This window comes from Triplophysa rosa, linkage group LG12 (assembly GCF_024868665.1).
Source record: "Triplophysa rosa linkage group LG12, Trosa_1v2, whole genome shotgun sequence".
NCBI classification, from domain to species: Eukaryota; Metazoa; Chordata; class Actinopteri; order Cypriniformes; family Nemacheilidae; genus Triplophysa; species Triplophysa rosa.
In genome coordinates, this window is record NC_079901.1 from 17425233 (window position 1) to 17442844 (window position 17612).

At 37.9% G+C, this 17612-nt stretch overlaps 1 protein-coding gene across 3 annotated transcripts in view; it reads left to right on the top strand.

Annotated features, from left to right (window-relative positions):
• megf11 (multiple EGF-like-domains 11) overlaps positions 1-17612 on the top strand; it is a 109553-nt gene that overhangs the window by 57423 nt on the left and 34518 nt on the right. For all 3 annotated transcript variants that reach the window (XM_057347593.1, XM_057347595.1, XM_057347594.1), the window contains exons 7-9: positions 13369-13615; positions 14062-14182; positions 17014-17150. In XM_057347593.1, coding sequence (XP_057203576.1) covers positions 13369-13615; positions 14062-14182; positions 17014-17150 — 505 coding nt within the window. The remainder of the gene's footprint in view (positions 1-13368; positions 13616-14061; positions 14183-17013; positions 17151-17612) is intronic.

The window sequence follows — 17612 nt, forward strand, 5'->3', positions numbered from 1 at the left end:
ATTTATGTTTACAATCATAAGATTCCAGCGCTGGTGGAATTGAGTCATGCACATGGATCAGTCGCCTACATCGGGCCCCTTCATCATCGACCCTCTGCCGCGGCCACTGGCACCATCTACTTCATCCTAATTAGAATTAATAATTGAAAATAGGAAATCGATGGGTGCAAATTAAGCGCGCTACGAGTGGGCTTTATTGGGTTGACATTGTCTCAAGAGCAGCGGCTGTTGGTCACTGCTGAGCTCACATTTGTTTCACGCATCCGTGTCTCATACGTCTCTATTTCACGTCAGAGAACGTGCGACTCTTTTCGCTGTTGGCCTCCTAGATCTTGAGAATAGCTTGTTTCTCCCAAGGGACGAGAGGAAGATAGAATTATTAATTTTGTAAAGCAATGGCCTGTGTAACAATCTGCTGAGGAGCACACTTCTGAGTTTTGTTGAATAAGCTCCTGGTTTGCCGCACTAGGTCACGGCTTCTCTCGAATTATTCAAGAGCGCAATAATGACCCGACTTGCACCCGCATTATTCACTTCATAGATCCCTTTACCTCCAGTCTCAGGAAATATGCCATGATTGGGTAACAATGTCCCTGGGTTTGGCTGCGAAGGGTTTGTAGCACAGTATTGAATAGAAGGTCTTGTAAAGGCTGATATTGATCTCTCGAGGTGTTTCACATCTTAGATGCATCTCGAACAAATGACCTTGCTGTATCCACATGGGAGCATATTTCTAGACAGCGATTAGTGAGTGCTCATTTTGACTTTTTGTTAACACAAGTTCAGGAATGTGAAAGAGTTTAGGGAAGATTTAGAGTGAAAACAGAATGCTAAAAGAGCCCATTTCAGAGAACATTTTTAGTTTCTCTGAATTTACTATTTATAGGTATGTGTTCAGGTAAATTATTATTTTTGTTTTATTCTGTGAAATACTAACAATATTTCTCCCAAATTGAAATAAAATGTTTCTATTTGCAATTTATTTGCAAAAAAATGAAAACTGGAGAAACAGGCCAAAATAACAGAAAGGATGCTCAGTATTTTTTCAGACCTCAAATACTACAAAGAAAACAAGTTAAGTTTTATGCAATACAATAGTAATATTTGTATTTAGGAAAAGTTTATTTATTATTATTAATAATATTTATTTTTTATGTGATAACCTCGATTTTCACAGTTCTCGTGTGTCTTGTCATGCTGTCAGTCTTTAACATTGCTGTTGGATGATTTTGTCTCTCCTGAGGTTTGATTTTGTTGAAATTCAACAGACACTGGACTGGAATGGCCACAATACCTGATTAAGTTAAAATTTGAGCTTCAAGTATAAAAAATATAATTTCCAATGTTTCCCAATGTCAGTAATATGATGTCACGTTTAAAACAAAAGTATTGGGGGCATGTTTTTACAAAGTTTGCTTTTAATTCAAGGTGAATGCCTTAGATTAAACTTTCAAAATATAAGGTTTAAGGTACGCAATAGATAAAACTTTTAAGATATTTTTTATATTCTTTTAATATATTTAAGGAATATGGGTTCCATTCGAATAGCTGTATATATTTGTAGCTATTCTCCTGAACCTTCACTTAGTAAGCTTTGCACATTTGTTTTTATATTTTTTCCAAACCTCCTTTAATTTGTCCGAAAGCCTCAGTTTACAATCCAATATGCATCATGAATACAACGTTTTTACCACATCTTTAATAATATATGTGACCCTGGACCACAAAACCAGTCTTAAGTGGCACGGGAACATTTTTAGTAATAGCCAAAAACACATTGTATGGGTCAAAATGATAGATTTTACTTTTATGCCAAAAATCATTAGGATATTAAGTAAAGATCATGTTCCATGAAGATATTTTGTAAATTTCCTACTGTAAATATAACCACTTCAAAGGCGATTTTCTCAATATTTTTATTTTTTGCACCCTCAGATTCCAGATTATTAAATAGTTGTATCTCGGCCAAATATTGTCATATCCTAACATAACCATCAATGAAAAGCTTATTTATTCTGCTTTCAGATGATGTAAAAATCTCGATTTTGAAAAAATTGACCCTTGAGACTGGTTTTGTGGTCCAGGGTCACATGTGTGAGTAAAAAGGAGGAGGTTAAATTTTGAAAGTTGTACGTCACTTAGCCACAACTTTTGCTCATTGCTTAATCAAAGCAGAATTACTTCATTTTACCTCATTAACATACTTTAGCATTGTCATTGAAATTAAGTCACTTAAAAATCCATTATGTGAGTAGCAAACAGACTCACAGTTGCATTTGTATTGTGTCACCTACACAAATGTATAAAACATTTTTAAGGAAAGATATGGAGAGACATCTTTTTTTCCAAGAGGAAAAAATCCAAGAAATAACTTTCTATAAAACTTATTTATTAAAATCTGTTGCAGTTTTAATTATTTATTTAAACCTACTGCATTTTCTGTTTTAAAGGTTTAACAAAGCAAGATCCAAATCCTAACCTCCAGTTTATTGCCAAAGCAGACTTCAGTGCACAGGGCCCCCCTGATGACAACCTCAATCCGTACTGCTGCTACACTAGAAATGAAATCTGTTAACAAACAAAAGTTTGTAGTAGAAGTACGCGTTTACTGCAGGAGGTATAATACATCAAAAAGTAAAATACAATGCAGAAGAAGTCTTTACATGTGAATCATAACCCAGCGTGAATCATAGCACAGAAAAAATGACATCAGCACATCCTTATGCTACGTGCCTCTCCTGAGGCTTTGGCTGGCAGATCTCATGCTGTTCCTCTCTCCTGGGGGAAAGGAAACATGTAGCAGGGGTTTGTCTGAGATAAATTAGGGTGGAAGGGACATCCCGGTTGGAGGAGGGAGCCTGGCAGATGCAGTGCAAGCGCTCCCCCCACTGTTATTACAACTCAGCACTATCCCCTCCTCATGACTATTGGCAGTTCCATCTGTATATTTAGAATAACATCCATCAGCTCCCCACTCCGCATAATGTTTCCCAAATTCCCTAATGTATCCCTAATTCATTCTTTAGCAGTCGGCTCTCTCAGTGTACTAATAAATAACATAGTGATAAGTGTCAGTGGAGCTCTAGAGGGCACAGCGGACCATTTCACGGTGAGAATATTGGCAGGTTTTACAACTGTACGTTTAAAAGCATGTCCAGTCGACATTTGTCATCCCAGTGTACCAAACAATCGGTGCTTTTGTCAAAGAAAAAGAAAAAAAAAGAGATCTATTCTTGCCTGTTTATCTATTGCAGGCAGCTAGAGAGCCGAGACAATGCTGGCAGGGTTATATAGCATGACAGAGAAGAAACAATATGTATTTATAATTTGCGCTTTTTATTATTGCTATGACTACAGCCTCGGCTATTAGAGAATGCTGGCGCTAATGATGCCAATGTCATGGGTTTAATTGAAGGGATCACACAAACTGATGGAATGTATATCTTGAATGTAAGTCACTTTAGATGAAAGCTACTGAAAATGTAAAGTAAAATGTAAATGTAAAATGTATTTCGTGTGTGAACTTCTCATTCATTTCTTACTGTTAACAATCTATACACACTATAACAAAATATACACACTGTGTATTTTTTAAAACAATTAATATAGTTTTAATGTAGTTTTATAATAATAATTAATTTACTTTCTAGCGCCTTTCAAGGAGCACTTTACAAAGTAAAAATGTAAGCATGTACATATAAAAGTTACGAGAAAACAAAAATAGATATTCAGAAGAATACAAGAGGTAAAATAAACAGGAAACAATATACAGTTGTATTTATAAAAATAAAAACACTCAACAATAAGCTTATTTAAAAAAATATATAAAATATAAACTTACTTAAAAAATCTATAATAAAAAATTTTTAAAGACGTTTTAAAAATGCCAAGGAACTGAACTTCACGAATTTCACCTGGAAGTTGGTTCCCCAACCTGGGCGCAGATACAGAAAAGGCTTGGTCACCCATGGAGTGCAGTTGTGTTTGAGGGATAACCAACATGCCATGCTGAGAAGAGCAAAGGCTACGAATTGGAGTATAAGGTATTAACAGTTGAGAAAGATACTCTGGGGCGAGACTGTGGAGAGGCATGAGAACCTTAAAATCAACTCTTTACTTAACCAGGAACCTGTGCAGTGACTTCAGAATGGGGGTGATATGATCACTCGTTTTAGGTCAAGTTAAGATTCTGGCTGCAGAGTTTTGAACATACTGTAGCTTCCCTAAAGTATGCTTAGAAACACCAATAAGACGCACATTACAATAATCAATACGAGAGAAGACAAAAGCATGAATTAACATTTCTGTAGCAGAAAGGGACAGCATGGGGGGCAATTTTGCAATATCTAAGGTTAAAAAAACGAGGTGTTAAAAATATTCTGAACATGTGGATCAAATGACAATGAAGAATTAAAGATCACTCCAAGATTCCTTAGTTTACTCAGAAACTCAAGTATAGAACCATCGCTAATGAGCGGACTTTGGTCACCCCAGAGCTATTGAGAGAGAGAGTTGCGCCAACGGAAGTTCAAAATTTTGCGTCACGTGATTCATGGAGCCTTCAGATAGTTCCAGGAAGTTATGTTTCCTCTTCAAATGGTTTATTTCTTTCATTTTTTATTCATTAAATGACTTGCGTCTTTAATTGGGATAAAAGTTTACCTAAGTCGGTCTGTTTAGCCGCAGCTCCATGCATTAGTAACTTCAGGGAACTATTGAGAGCCTCCATGAACCGCCGTTGCTGTGAAAAAACTTTTCCAATAGGCCTTTTTCTAGCTTCTGGGTTTTTGACTTCCGCATCGTTGGACGCAGGGTAAACGATGTTCCGGTTACAGCAGTATCCAAGTCTAACAAGAGTGTCTGGATTAAATGTCTTCGTATAAATAATGTAAACGAGCTTAATACTTTATTACCGCCTGTTTAAAGTTAAGATCTTAATTTAAAAACACCCCGAGGCTAAGAGGGGGGCTCTATTACTGCTGTTTTTGTCTTAATTTAAGGTTTGTACTGTTTATGGGATAGCAACCTGACGCAGGTACTTGCTGATTTTAACTACTGAACTGCATATAATAAATCCAGTGATGACGTTCTCTGTCTCATTTTATTCTTTATGTCTGTATGGTTTGGTCCTGCATTATATCGATAAAATAAACTAACGTTACAGTAAAGGCAGCGTATTGTGCTGGAAAAACATCACCCAAGCCTCCCGTCAGACTCGCATCACATATCTGTTTCAGAAAATTACAAAAAAAGTACCATTACACTGGTTGGGGCAGTCGTGGCCTAACGGTTCGAGCCTCAGTACCAGCAGGGATTGTAGGTGGGGGGAGTGAATGATCAGCGCTCTCCTCCACCTTCAATACCACGGCTGAGGTGAGACCCTTGAGCAAGGCACCGTTCCCCCCAACTGCTGCCCGGGCACCGCAGCAATGGCTGCTCACTGCTCTGGGTGTGTGTTCACGGTGTGTGTGTTACTCACTGCTGTGTGTGTGTGCACTTGGATGGGTTAAATGCAGAGTACAAATTCCGAGTTTGGAACTCTGTATACACCATACTTGGCCTCATCACATCACTTTCACTTTTCACACTTTCACATATTTTAATAATGTAAAATATTAATATCAAATGTTTTCCTTATGGGTGCATTAGATCATTGCCACACATTATGGATGCGTGTTTTATTATGTCTGCTCCGTGTTACTGTGATAGGGGAGTGAATAATTGTTCATGTATACAGTATATTAAAATAAACTGAGACCATGATTATTCAGGAACATTAGAAACTTATGTGCAGTATTGAAAGCGACCCATTAAAAGATTTGAAAAGGACAATACAGCTGTTTATGGTAAGAATTTTGTAATAAGGTCTAATTTATTAATATTAGTTACAGAGCAATGTAATTCTTTGTATTTCTTAACCTTTGTTCATTTTAAAGTTCTACATTTATTACTTTTTCACAATTTAAGTTTTAACATTTTACATTTGGTATTTTGAATGAACAAAGAATCTTATTTTAATTACAATAAAAAAAGAAACCTTACCTTAGAGTGTAACTTGTTAATATTTGTTAGTAAATACGATATAAACTGCTATGTTAACAGTGTACCAGTATTTTAAAGTAATTTCTTATAATACAGTGACGTTTGAATAACACGCGAGCTAGGGTGTATAAACTCAAAACAGTTAAATGAATATTAGCAGTGCACAAAACAGATAAATGCACAGACATTAATTTTCATGTTTAATATATATTAAAGTCGCAAAAAAGTCTGTACAGATAAACGTAAGTAGCTTTAAATGACACAGTCGCATTCTATTACAATGGGATTTAATCTGTAGGGGAAGTTGCTTTACCCTGCGGAGACGTAGTTTCCGACTCTTGTGAAAGAGGCCTATGGAGTCAACGGAGTTGATGCGACTCTCTCAATGGCTCTGGGTCAGCCCTACTGAGCTGATGAGGAGAGCCAATAAGCTCTAATCGCCATTTAAACACAAAAAGTTTGTAGCTGTCCACGATTTGGTAAGCAACAAGACAGCCTCTCTCTGATTATGTTTGCAATGTACAGTATGTAGATACAGTTGTGTGTCGTCAGCATAAAAGTGATACTTGGGGGTTTTGGGGCTCTTTGAGGCTGTATGTTGTTAAGCACTAAAAATGACATTTAGTTCTCTCATTATTGACTTAACATTATGTTGATGTTCTTTCTTTATTTTAACAAAAGAAACAGATTCACGTTCTAATTCTCTGTCACTATTTAATTTCATTGTATACTTCTACAGAATAATATGAGTAAACAACTGACAACATTTTTTTATTTTAGGGTGAAGCCATTTTTTTATGATTTGTTTCTAAACCACTGAAGCATTATTCTTTAATATATTATTAATCTTTACAGTTTCTATATACAGAGCACAAATTCATTGTATTTTCATGTCCTCTTTTGACTGACAGGATATATCAACAGAGCACAAATTCATTGTATTTTCATGTCCTCTTTTGACTGACAGGATATATCAGCCCTGCTCATCAGCTGTTGGCCGAAAGCCGATAATGTGAAAAATTGCTTTTATTGACCAATACCGATTATTTGCCAATATGTTGGTGCATCTATAATTTTAAGGCAGCTTTACTTCAAACTAATAATTATGTTGTTATTGCAGTTTTGCAGTATAGTATTTGTACCGCTTTTTCAGTATTTGAATCACTTTATTGCAAAAAAGGGTCTGTACTCTGTAGAGATGTCACAATATGCTGGTATTGACCATAACCAGCGGCGGATTAACCATATGGGCTATTGGGCGAGTGCCCAGGGGCACCAAGACTTTAGGGGCACCAAATAAACCAGCAATACAAAATATTTTTTTTATAAATGTACATAAGCACTTGTTTTTTAAGACTTAAGTCACGCATCTGCGCTAAATAGGCGTGGCACCATGTGTGGGAATGCCCAACTTTCAGATAAAAATGGTTCTGTCCCCCGCACTTTTTCGACACACCTCCGCCAACATTCTCACCCGTGTTATCTGGTTTGTTACATAGATTTGAGTGAACTAAAATTCAGTCAATCACAAGTGAGTGTTGTGAGGCGAGTCGTTTTAAGATTAAAACAGACGGAAGGGGGAACGGTGCAGAGCGCATTGTTGTAGCGGCGACTAAAAATGCAGCGATTGGCACTGATTAATAAAGGTTTATATACATGGCATGCGTCAGAAATCAGTATGGTGCCGATAATGTATGCTAATAGTACATGGAGGTAAGGGCACTATTTAAGGCCCAAACCTGCGTTTTAAAGTGAAAGTGAAGAACGGTGTCATCACTATAGCAATCAATTCATATGTGTACTTTTTAGTGGAGTACACTTTTATCTTAGTACTTATGTGATCGTTTAGGGGTCTGTAAGAAGAATATACACATACTGTGCTTAAAAAGAGCGTTTGAATAGCTGTATGTGCAATGAAACCCGTCTGTTTAGTGCGTCTCTCTAGCAGTTAAAATAGTACTAATAACGTTCCATGCTATGTTTATAAATAACCTTGCTATACATTGTGAATGCCACTTTTGTGAATTAAAGTCCCAATGTCCTGAAAATCTGTACTCCCATATATATATATACTGTATATATGTCCCTGTACCCCCACTTTGTGGCACGTACAACATTTACACCTGTTAAAAAAAATGTGTTCGTGATTTTTTTTTCACTACATCAAAACAAGAAATGTAACATTACAACAGAAAGCAGGTGCCCCTTAACTACAGTAGGCCTAATTGTTAAAAATGTTTGATGAAAAGAGGTGTTTTTTGTGTTCTTTTCTACAAAAGTGTCATGTTAATGTGTAATTCTTGTAAAATAGTAAATTTGTTAATTGCTGAGTTTCATTCTTATAAAATCTTTTAATATATAAATCTTTTAATGAGTGGATTCTTGCATGTGGGTGGATGGGGGGGGCACCTCTGGGGCTGTTGCCCAGGGGCACCATGAGGTCTTAATACGCCTCTGACCATAACCATGATATTATGTGATTGTTGATATTATGATTATTCTATATGATAATATTCTAAATAACCCAACATAGGAGGTGATGGTAGAGTATTGTACCCGTTTACATTTTGCTTTGAGAGCAACAATGCTCACAATCACTCTCTCCATCTCCCTTCACTTGTATTTTGACTTTGATACATTGGCTAAAACAAAAGAAAACAAAATAAATAAGATAATAGAAGAAATATATATTTGACCGATAGCGGTTTCCCAACAAAAATTCAGAGATATCGAATCGAATATGAAAATCGAATATTGTAAAAACCCTAATAGCAGTAGACTATCCGGTCTTTCACTTAAAAGAAAAAAGTGGTTTTCCTTTGGTCAGATCTTTTTTTTATAGGCACCAAGCGAGCCAGAACTGTCACTGGTGGCCCCTCAAAAAAAAAAGTTGCACGACACCCCTGCTGTGCTCTGAATAAGACACTCAACTGGCAAAGCAAAGGTTCTTACTGTCATTGAGGGCACAGCTAGACTTGAGTCACGTAGCACATTGCGCTGTGACATTGACTCGCGGTAATTAAGATACTCCGTCATGTAGGGAAACTCCCATCCTGTATTCATCACGGCTGAGCAGAGATGAACTGCAACAGAAGAGTTCAGCCGTCAAGGATTGGGATCTTCATTTATCCATGAGTTTAATTGTCTGGATGCTCTTCCTCCAGTCATTAACCGCTAACTCTAAAACTCGGGTGCGAGGGGTTAACCGGAGTGTGTCCTTCCATCGCTGCGGCTTTAATTAAAGGAGAGGTACAGGTCGAACTGGCCGCAAGGAAGTAGTAATTGGCCCTGGAGGCATCATGTGCTGTGATAGAGACAGTGTTGTCATCAGACATTTGTACAGTATTCCTGTTACACTGATTCACAAACCCTTTCCCGTGTTGCACGTTTTAGGGGATGTAATTCATCTGTACTTAACTTTCAATTCAATTCAGTTTTATTTATATAGCGCTTTTCACAATGTTTTATTGTTTCAAAGCAGTTTCAAACAGGAAGAAAGACAAAAATAAACAAAAGTTAGTCATTAGTATTAAAATAACAAGGGTCCATGTTTGCTCTTGATTGTTGACGGAGATTGCCTTGGCTGGAGCTGGGATGAACTTCTGTATATAATTCCTGTGTAAATTTTCTCTCTGCATCTAGTAAATAATTTATTTAATATCTGTTAATACTGTCTTCTGTACATAATTCCTGTGGAATTTTTCCTCTTTTATTTTTAAATGCCTACTGTAGAGCTACTAAATGGGTTTTCATTGTTTTTCTCTATTGATTTTCTATTCTATTCTTCTATTCTATATTATATTATATTATATATTACAGTATAGTATATTATATTATATAGTATATTATAATAATATACTATACAATATAATATACTATATAATATAATATATGATATATTATATTGACATAACTAAACCAATTATATTTATTATAAAAATAATATTATTTTATTATAAAAATATGAGATACTTTTTGTTGTTGTTTTAGCTTATTTTAATTCTTGATATGTCTTATTTTAACAAATTTTGAAAGGCTAGTTCACAAAAAATCTTGCATTGTTTACTCACACTAGTGTCACCCAAAAAATGTAAGACTTTCTTCTGCATAAAAAGCCAAACCACCAAACAACATTGGACCCCATTGACTTTCATTGTATGAACACAAAAACACGGAGACATTTCTCCAACTATCTTTGATGTTCCATAAAAGAAAGGAAGTCATACAGGTTTGTAATGTGTTGAAGATAAGTAAACAAACTTTCATTTTTTGGTAAAGTTGTTGAAGCATTTTAGTGCGCTTATAGTCTCTTGGTTAAGTTTTTAAACAGATTCTGAATAAACAGACAGCATAAGCAGGGCTTGCATTTCTTTCCACATGGGAGATATTTTGTCTTTGCAGAAAATACAACAATTTATACTCAGGAAACTTCACTAATTAGCCTTTTGTGATGTACGTGTATTTAGTCGTGCACGCAGCTCCAGGCAGAACGTAGCACCAAAATGCATATTTTTCTTGTCAGCCTTAATAATTTGTGAATCAGCCCTGCAGCAGAAATCATTTTTATTAATAAGGACAGTCTGGAACAGGCTTAACAGGCTTGTGGGAGAACTTCAAGAAGAACATTACATTACAGATGTCTCAGTCTCGGTTCTCCAAGGAATGCGTCTGATGCTGCCCTAATCTGAGATCTTTCCCAACCAACTGATCAGATCAGACCGTTAGATGATTTTTCTTATCACAGTACAGTACACAAACTCATGCCCGCAGCTCAACTCTGATGCCTTGAAGTGCAAGTCTGTTGTGAAGAACAGCATGCCTCCCAGTGCCGTCTCTCGATTAGTGGCGAGTGCATTTAATAAGGGTTGCATTGCAGGTTGCCCGTTTTGTCTGCGCGCAATGTCCATTTGCCCCATAGGGGGTCTTATTCGCTCCCCTTCTTTCTTTTTACTGATTAAGCTCATCCTTATGAAAGCTTTCCTTTTGATACTTTAAACACAGAAACAGGAATAAGACTTTGTGTGTTTTACAGCCTTGCCCGTGGCAACGAGTGAACTCTGACTCTTTAATCACAGCTAAACGCTGTCAGAGGGCCCGCAGTGAGAGTCTGGCTGCTGCGAGTCTGAAAAACGGAACGCAGAAGAGACCGAGAGATAATGGGCTTTAGGAGAAAATGTGCTGAGACGTCTCAATGTGGGGGGAAAAGAGGCTTTGAATCTTCAATAGCAACATTTTGCGGAGCTTCAGAGACCCAGAGAAAAAGACTTCTGCAAATTGAGCTCTGTCTAGATTTTTATTTGTCCTCCTCCGCAGTGATTTAGAATGGCTGCAGATGAAGGGGCCGGACGGACTCGGAGCCAAAGCGAAGTGGATTTTACGTGTTGAATGGTAGGGAAACTGTTTGCGTCTCAGTGTGAGGTTTGTGAAAGCGAGACGCTCGCTCTGGGGCTGATGAGGTCCGGGGGCCTCTGGGGGTGAGGCAAACAGTGGCCGTGTTGTGTTTTTCTCCTCCTTTTCTCTCATCAGCGTGGGAGAGCCGAGAAAAGAGTGATGAGCACTGATTGGCTGTGAATGGAGCAGACGATGAGCTGCTCATCTTTCTTCACTGACCTCCCGCAGATCGCCTGCCTTTAATGCGCTCTGGTCATTTGTATGGCGTGAGAGCTCAACCAACAGGAGAGCTCATCTGTGGCAGATTTACTCGAATCAATAACGTGCCTTCTACCCTCTCTGAGCTGCTTAGCGCGCCCGCATCACCTCTCGGGAAAGGCTCACACGCTGCCAGGATGTTCCATGACCCCCCTCTGTGCCAAGCTGCCTTCTCGAAATGCTGATCATCCTCCTCGTGTTTGCCTGGCATGGATGCTGAATACTGTTGTCTCAGTGCAAACGGTCCTCATTAGGTCCTTATCTACTTTTAAATCTGCCTTGTGAGTTCAGCCAAGTACTTGAAGTTTGTAGAATAGCTTGTGGTTAAAGATCTAGACTGGTTCTGGATGGCTGTGTGCCAAATTTGAACCTCAAATAACGCTCTCATCATTTATTTGCTCTCATGTCAATCAAAACCTGCATATGACTGTTTATTGTGTGGAACACAAAAGAAGATATTTTGAAAATGTCATACATTGGAAGTCAATGGTGGTCAATGTTGTTTCAAAATATCTTTTTGTTTTTTGCAGATGATAGAAAGTCAGGTTTGAAATGACATGTGGGTGAGTAAATCATGAAAGAATTTTCATTTTTGGGTGGACTATCCCTTAGATGAAGTTACATGTACAGTCCGTATAGAAGTGTATTGTGTCTGAGATTTTAGAATGCGGGGTGAGGAAGACGGGTGACAATCTTACATCGTGTCTACACTGGACATGAGCGGCGCCCCATTTATCTAATATCACGACAAACGCCTTGTTCTTAATGGGTTTGTCATGTCACGTTGCGCCGCATCCAGCGTGGACAAAATGTAAAATTCTAATAGGTTCTAATGGGTTCTATTGTCTTGTCAATGATTAAATGTAAATGTTGCCGTGCCGCTTCCAGTGTAGACGCAGTATTGTAGTCACCGAGAGACACATTTAGGCACAGAAATAGCTAAATACACAAAATTGGGAGAAGTGTCCCTCTCCATGTCTGTGGTGGGTTCAGCCGTATTTATGCTAGCTAATATCACAAGAAAAGCTGTGTCAGTCTTTTATAGCATCTCTGGGCCACTGTAGGTGCATTTGCAGGATTAGGTACCTGATTAGTTGACGTTTTCTTTCAGTTTGGTATTAGCTCATTGATAATTTAGGGAGAATATATGAGGGCATATAAATTATCTATACTTTACCTAATCCCTTCTCTCAGTAGGATTCACTCGTATTGACGAAACACTGTGCAAAGCCATTTAAGTTTGCATATAACCAGCAATAAAATTCAATGACTTTACAAATCTTGTGACTTGCCAATTTCAGAATTACAGTTCGCCTGTCAACTTATTGCTTGAAATGCAAAACACTCTTAAAGGGACGGTTCACCCCAAAATTAAAATTCATCATTCCAAACAAGTAGGACTTTCTTTCTTCTGCAGAGCTTAAAAGATATTTTGAAGAATGTTGGTAATCAAACATCATTGGCCCCCATTGACTTCTATTGAACGCAATCTTCTTTTGTGTTCCACAGAAGAAAGAGTCATACAGGTCTTGAAATCCATGAGTGAATCAATGATGACAGATTTTTCTATTTTTGATTGAACTATCTCTTTAAGTCTGGAAGGAGTACGCTAGCATACTCTTGTTTCTTGTTTGTGCCTGGCATAAAAAGCCCTCTTTCGTTTCCTCTGTGTTTCAGGTTGTGAAAGTGGCCACTGGGGGCCACACTGTAGCAATCGCTGCCAGTGCAAGAATGGAGCCCTGTGTAACCCCATCACAGGAGCCTGTGTCTGCACAGACGGCTACCAAGGCTGGCGCTGCGAGGATCATTGTGAGCCTGGCTACTATGGCAAGGCCTGCCACCTGCAATGTCAATGCCTTAACGGTGCCACCTGCCACCATGAGACGGGGGAATGCATATGTGCACCAGGCTATATGGGCCCCATGTGAGTATTCGAGATGAAACGGTGTGCAAAGTGGACTAAATATTCATCAGGATATAAAGCATTTTATTGTACAATATTCTTCTATATTGGGGAGACCATTGTTTATTGATCTTCTGTGACAACATACCCCTTGCATGTTATCACACGGCTAATATTGAATAGAGTAAAAAGTTCATCAGCTTTATGGTTAATATACAGCCCTTCAGAGAACTTCTTCATGTTACAACTAGCTCCAGACGCCTCTCATTATCAACATATTATATATTTATTCCTTGTCTACATTCATTGTTAGCAGTGGTGGAAATGCTGTGAAGTACTTGTGAGGGTACTTAAAAAGAAATATGGTTAGTTTTTGTTCTTGGGCCTTTGAACTTTCTTGCACTTCATGTTGCAATCCTATGCAATGACTGTCTGAGTTTTATGTTTTGGCTCTTGTGGTTTGGTAGTTGCGGAGAGCGCTGTCCCTCTGGAAGTCACGGGCCACAGTGCGAGCAGCGCTGCCCCTGTCAGAACGGAGGAACCTGCCATCACATCACGGGCGAGTGTTCCTGCCCTGCTGGATGGACGGTATGTAACTTTCACAATGGGAGAGTAAAAGCAGATACAGAGGTGATAAAAGAAAGAAAAGAGACAGAAGGGAGTCGGGAATTTAAATGAAAAGACAGATAACCGAGGTGAGTCAGAGTTGAACGAAAGGATGAGAAGACGGAGTAATTAGATGGTGAAGAGGAGCATTAGGTGAGTGAAGGGAAGGAGACAGAGGCCGTTTCTCAATATGCGTTCTTCAGCGGTCTTGTGTCCTCGTGTTCTCGCTCTACGTCATCAATAACCGTCAAAATCCAGTTCCAATACTCAAGAACACAAGAACAGAGAATGCATGAAAGTACCCGGATGTGTTCTCGATATCAAGGATTCATCGTATGCAGCCTTGCGTGTCTAAGGAATCCACTTGAAGTCCCAGAAGTCACTGCAGCGCATCCATCCAAGTTCATTCTTCCGAGGTTCCCTCGCAAAACCGGTCTCCACAAGAACACCGTTCTTTGCATTCTTGGAATTGAGAAACGTGAAAGTGTGTTTAAGAGGTAAATGAAGAAAGGTGGAGGACAATCTGAATAGAGATAGATTGACAAATCTAAGAGGGAAAGAAATGGCAGTGATGAGCTGTGCTTCTCACGGAGCTGAAGTTATTATTTTGAAGCCATTTGTGTGAAGTTTGCTGAGCCTTGTTACAGCGATCTTGCATCATCTCAAAATCTCAAGAGATGACATAACTATCGAAAAAAATTATTGCTTAAAGTTCAATGTACTGTAGTCTGAAGTTTGCTAAATTCCCAAATTATTATAATATTGTCATGATGCTGGACATCAGAACCGTGAGTACATTAACATACAAATAATCATAAACATGGTCATTGAAAAGTTTAGCGTCACTCATTCGATGACTTTTTTTTCCAGATATTATAATCATGTTAAACTCATCAAAATGATGGAATAACAGAAATGAACTGTGGAAATTATGTTGGGACTTAAAAATCCCAAAACAATTCAAAACCTGTTAGATTTGTTCATATTGCTGCTTTCCTTCCAAAACCTTCGCAAAACGTCCAAATTTGCTGTTTTTCAGGAAATGGAAAAAACACTGTACTTTTAAATGATTAAATACTATGTTGTCAAAGTTGCCAAGTACTTTTTAATACTTTTTGTTAGTTAGATATTTGCAAACCCCGAAGTGACAAGCATAACGGGTGAATTATGACGTTTTATGGCAAAAAATAAAAAAAAATGGAGATACAAGGTTTCAGAAGGACCGCAGCGATATACTTTGTAGAAATGTTCTCCTGGCATTTAATCAGCCAACTTCTTGAGGTCTCACTTTGGTATGCTTTTAAAGAATATTGAAGAAGTTGCTGTCTGTGCTGGGGTCTTATTGGGTGTATTTAGTCAAAGTCATCCATTTTAAAAGCATTTTTATTAAATAAAATGTTAGCTTTGTAATGAAACTAAAATGTCTGAGTAGTATTTTTTGTCAACAAAATTCATTTCAGACATTTACGTATACACCTTCAGATTAAAGGTGTGTATCACTCTTACAAAATAAAGGTGCTTCACGGTGTAGAAAAACGTCTTTGTCTAAATGGTTCCATAAAGAACCTTTAACATCAGAAGAACCTTTCTGTTTCATAAAAGGTTCTTTGTGGCAAAAAAAGGTTATTCAGATTATAAAAAGCTAAGAAAGAGATGGTTCTTTAAAGGGGTCATATGGCGGAAGTACGTGTTTTTCTGTGTTTTTGGTGTGTTATAAGTTGCCCATACATGTATTAGATACGTAAAATTGCATAAATGAAAGTGTGGGAACAAAAGATGCATTCTATCTAAAAGCGAATGCTCAACCAGACTTGCCTGAAACGCCGGCGAGTCTACGTAACTTCGTAACATGATTTGACTAAGACCGCCCAAATCTACACGTAGTTAAGGTGGGCGTAATTGTAAATCTCATTGTATCACCTGTCAGTACAATTGCTTTGGAACCTGATGTTCCGAATATGGTAAGAGGCGTTACATTTCCGTGAAATGCTTGCAGTATTCGACCAATCACTATGCACTGGTGAACTGGCCAATCATAGCACACCTCGCTTTTCAGAGCTTTGTAAAAAATCAGCGCGTTTCAGAGAGGCGGGGCAAAGAGGAGATACAAACATGCACGGTATGTGGAAAATACAGCATTTTTTAAATAAAATAAAGGTGCTTAAAATGTTCTTCACACGATGCCATAGAAGAACAATTTTTGGTTCCACAAAGAACCATTCAGTCAAATGGTCTTTAAATGGTGTATACACATTGCGTTACATCTAAAACAAACAATAATATTCGTTTTAGCCGTGCAATATGACTCCTTTAAAGACCATTTGACTGAATGGTTCTTTGTGGAACCAAAAATTGTTCTTCTATGGCATCGTGTGAAGAACATTTTAAGCACCTTTATTTTTAAAAGTGAAAGGTCAAGAGCAATTTTCTTCAAGTGACCCTAAACTTTATAATGGTATAGTGTACATGCTGTCTTGCATAAAGTAGACCTTGTTACTCAAGCAAATTTTGAGCAATATACAGTAATATTTGTTTCAAAAAGTTTTTAACTTTTTTCGTCACTAATAAATGTAAATCATATTTTTATTGGGAGGGCAGTTCTTAGTAAAAATGTGAACCCTTCACACCATGCAGAGCCGATTACATTTCTCTTGCATATGTGCTTATCGTGTGCTTAAAAAAAGAAATTGGGTATCTTGCCCTGAGGCAACATCATGCAATAGATGGTTATATTTGGCTACAAAAGTGACGATGGCTTGTGTGATTGCCATTAATGAGCTGATTTATCTTCTCTCTACCCTCTTACACAACAGGGGTCTGTGTGTGCCCAGCCATGTCCATTTGGCAAATATGGCATCAACTGCAGCAAGGAATGCTCATGTCGTAATGGAGGACTCTGTGACCACATCACAGGACAGTGCCAGTGTATGGCAGGCTATAGTGGCCACAGGTAATACAGGTGCATTGTAGCTAAATACAATCCCAGAGTCATCAGTGAAACTCGGCCTTCATCTTAATCCAGAAGAAATTCCAGTTTTCTAAAAAATGCTGTCATTTTTAACCCAACGTTAGGTCAAAAGGGCCGAACCCTGCCATTGGGATAAGTTAACCAAGCAAAGGGTTTATAATTGACCCAAACATGGGTTAAAACAACCTAGCATAGGTTAATTTACAACCCAGCGGTTGGGTTTTTTGACCCAAGGCTGGGTTGAAAATAACCCAACATTTTTTAGTGTAAGTATCAATTTTGTTGAAGTTGTTTCCACAATTTGTGAAGAAATACAAATAGATAAGAGTGTAGATAAAAGTACAGAATTATACAATTCCAAACATGTTTTGAGACATTGCTGAGATGAAACTATTGAAGTGACATGTGACCGAAGCCTGTGGTTATTTTTGTTGACATTTAAGA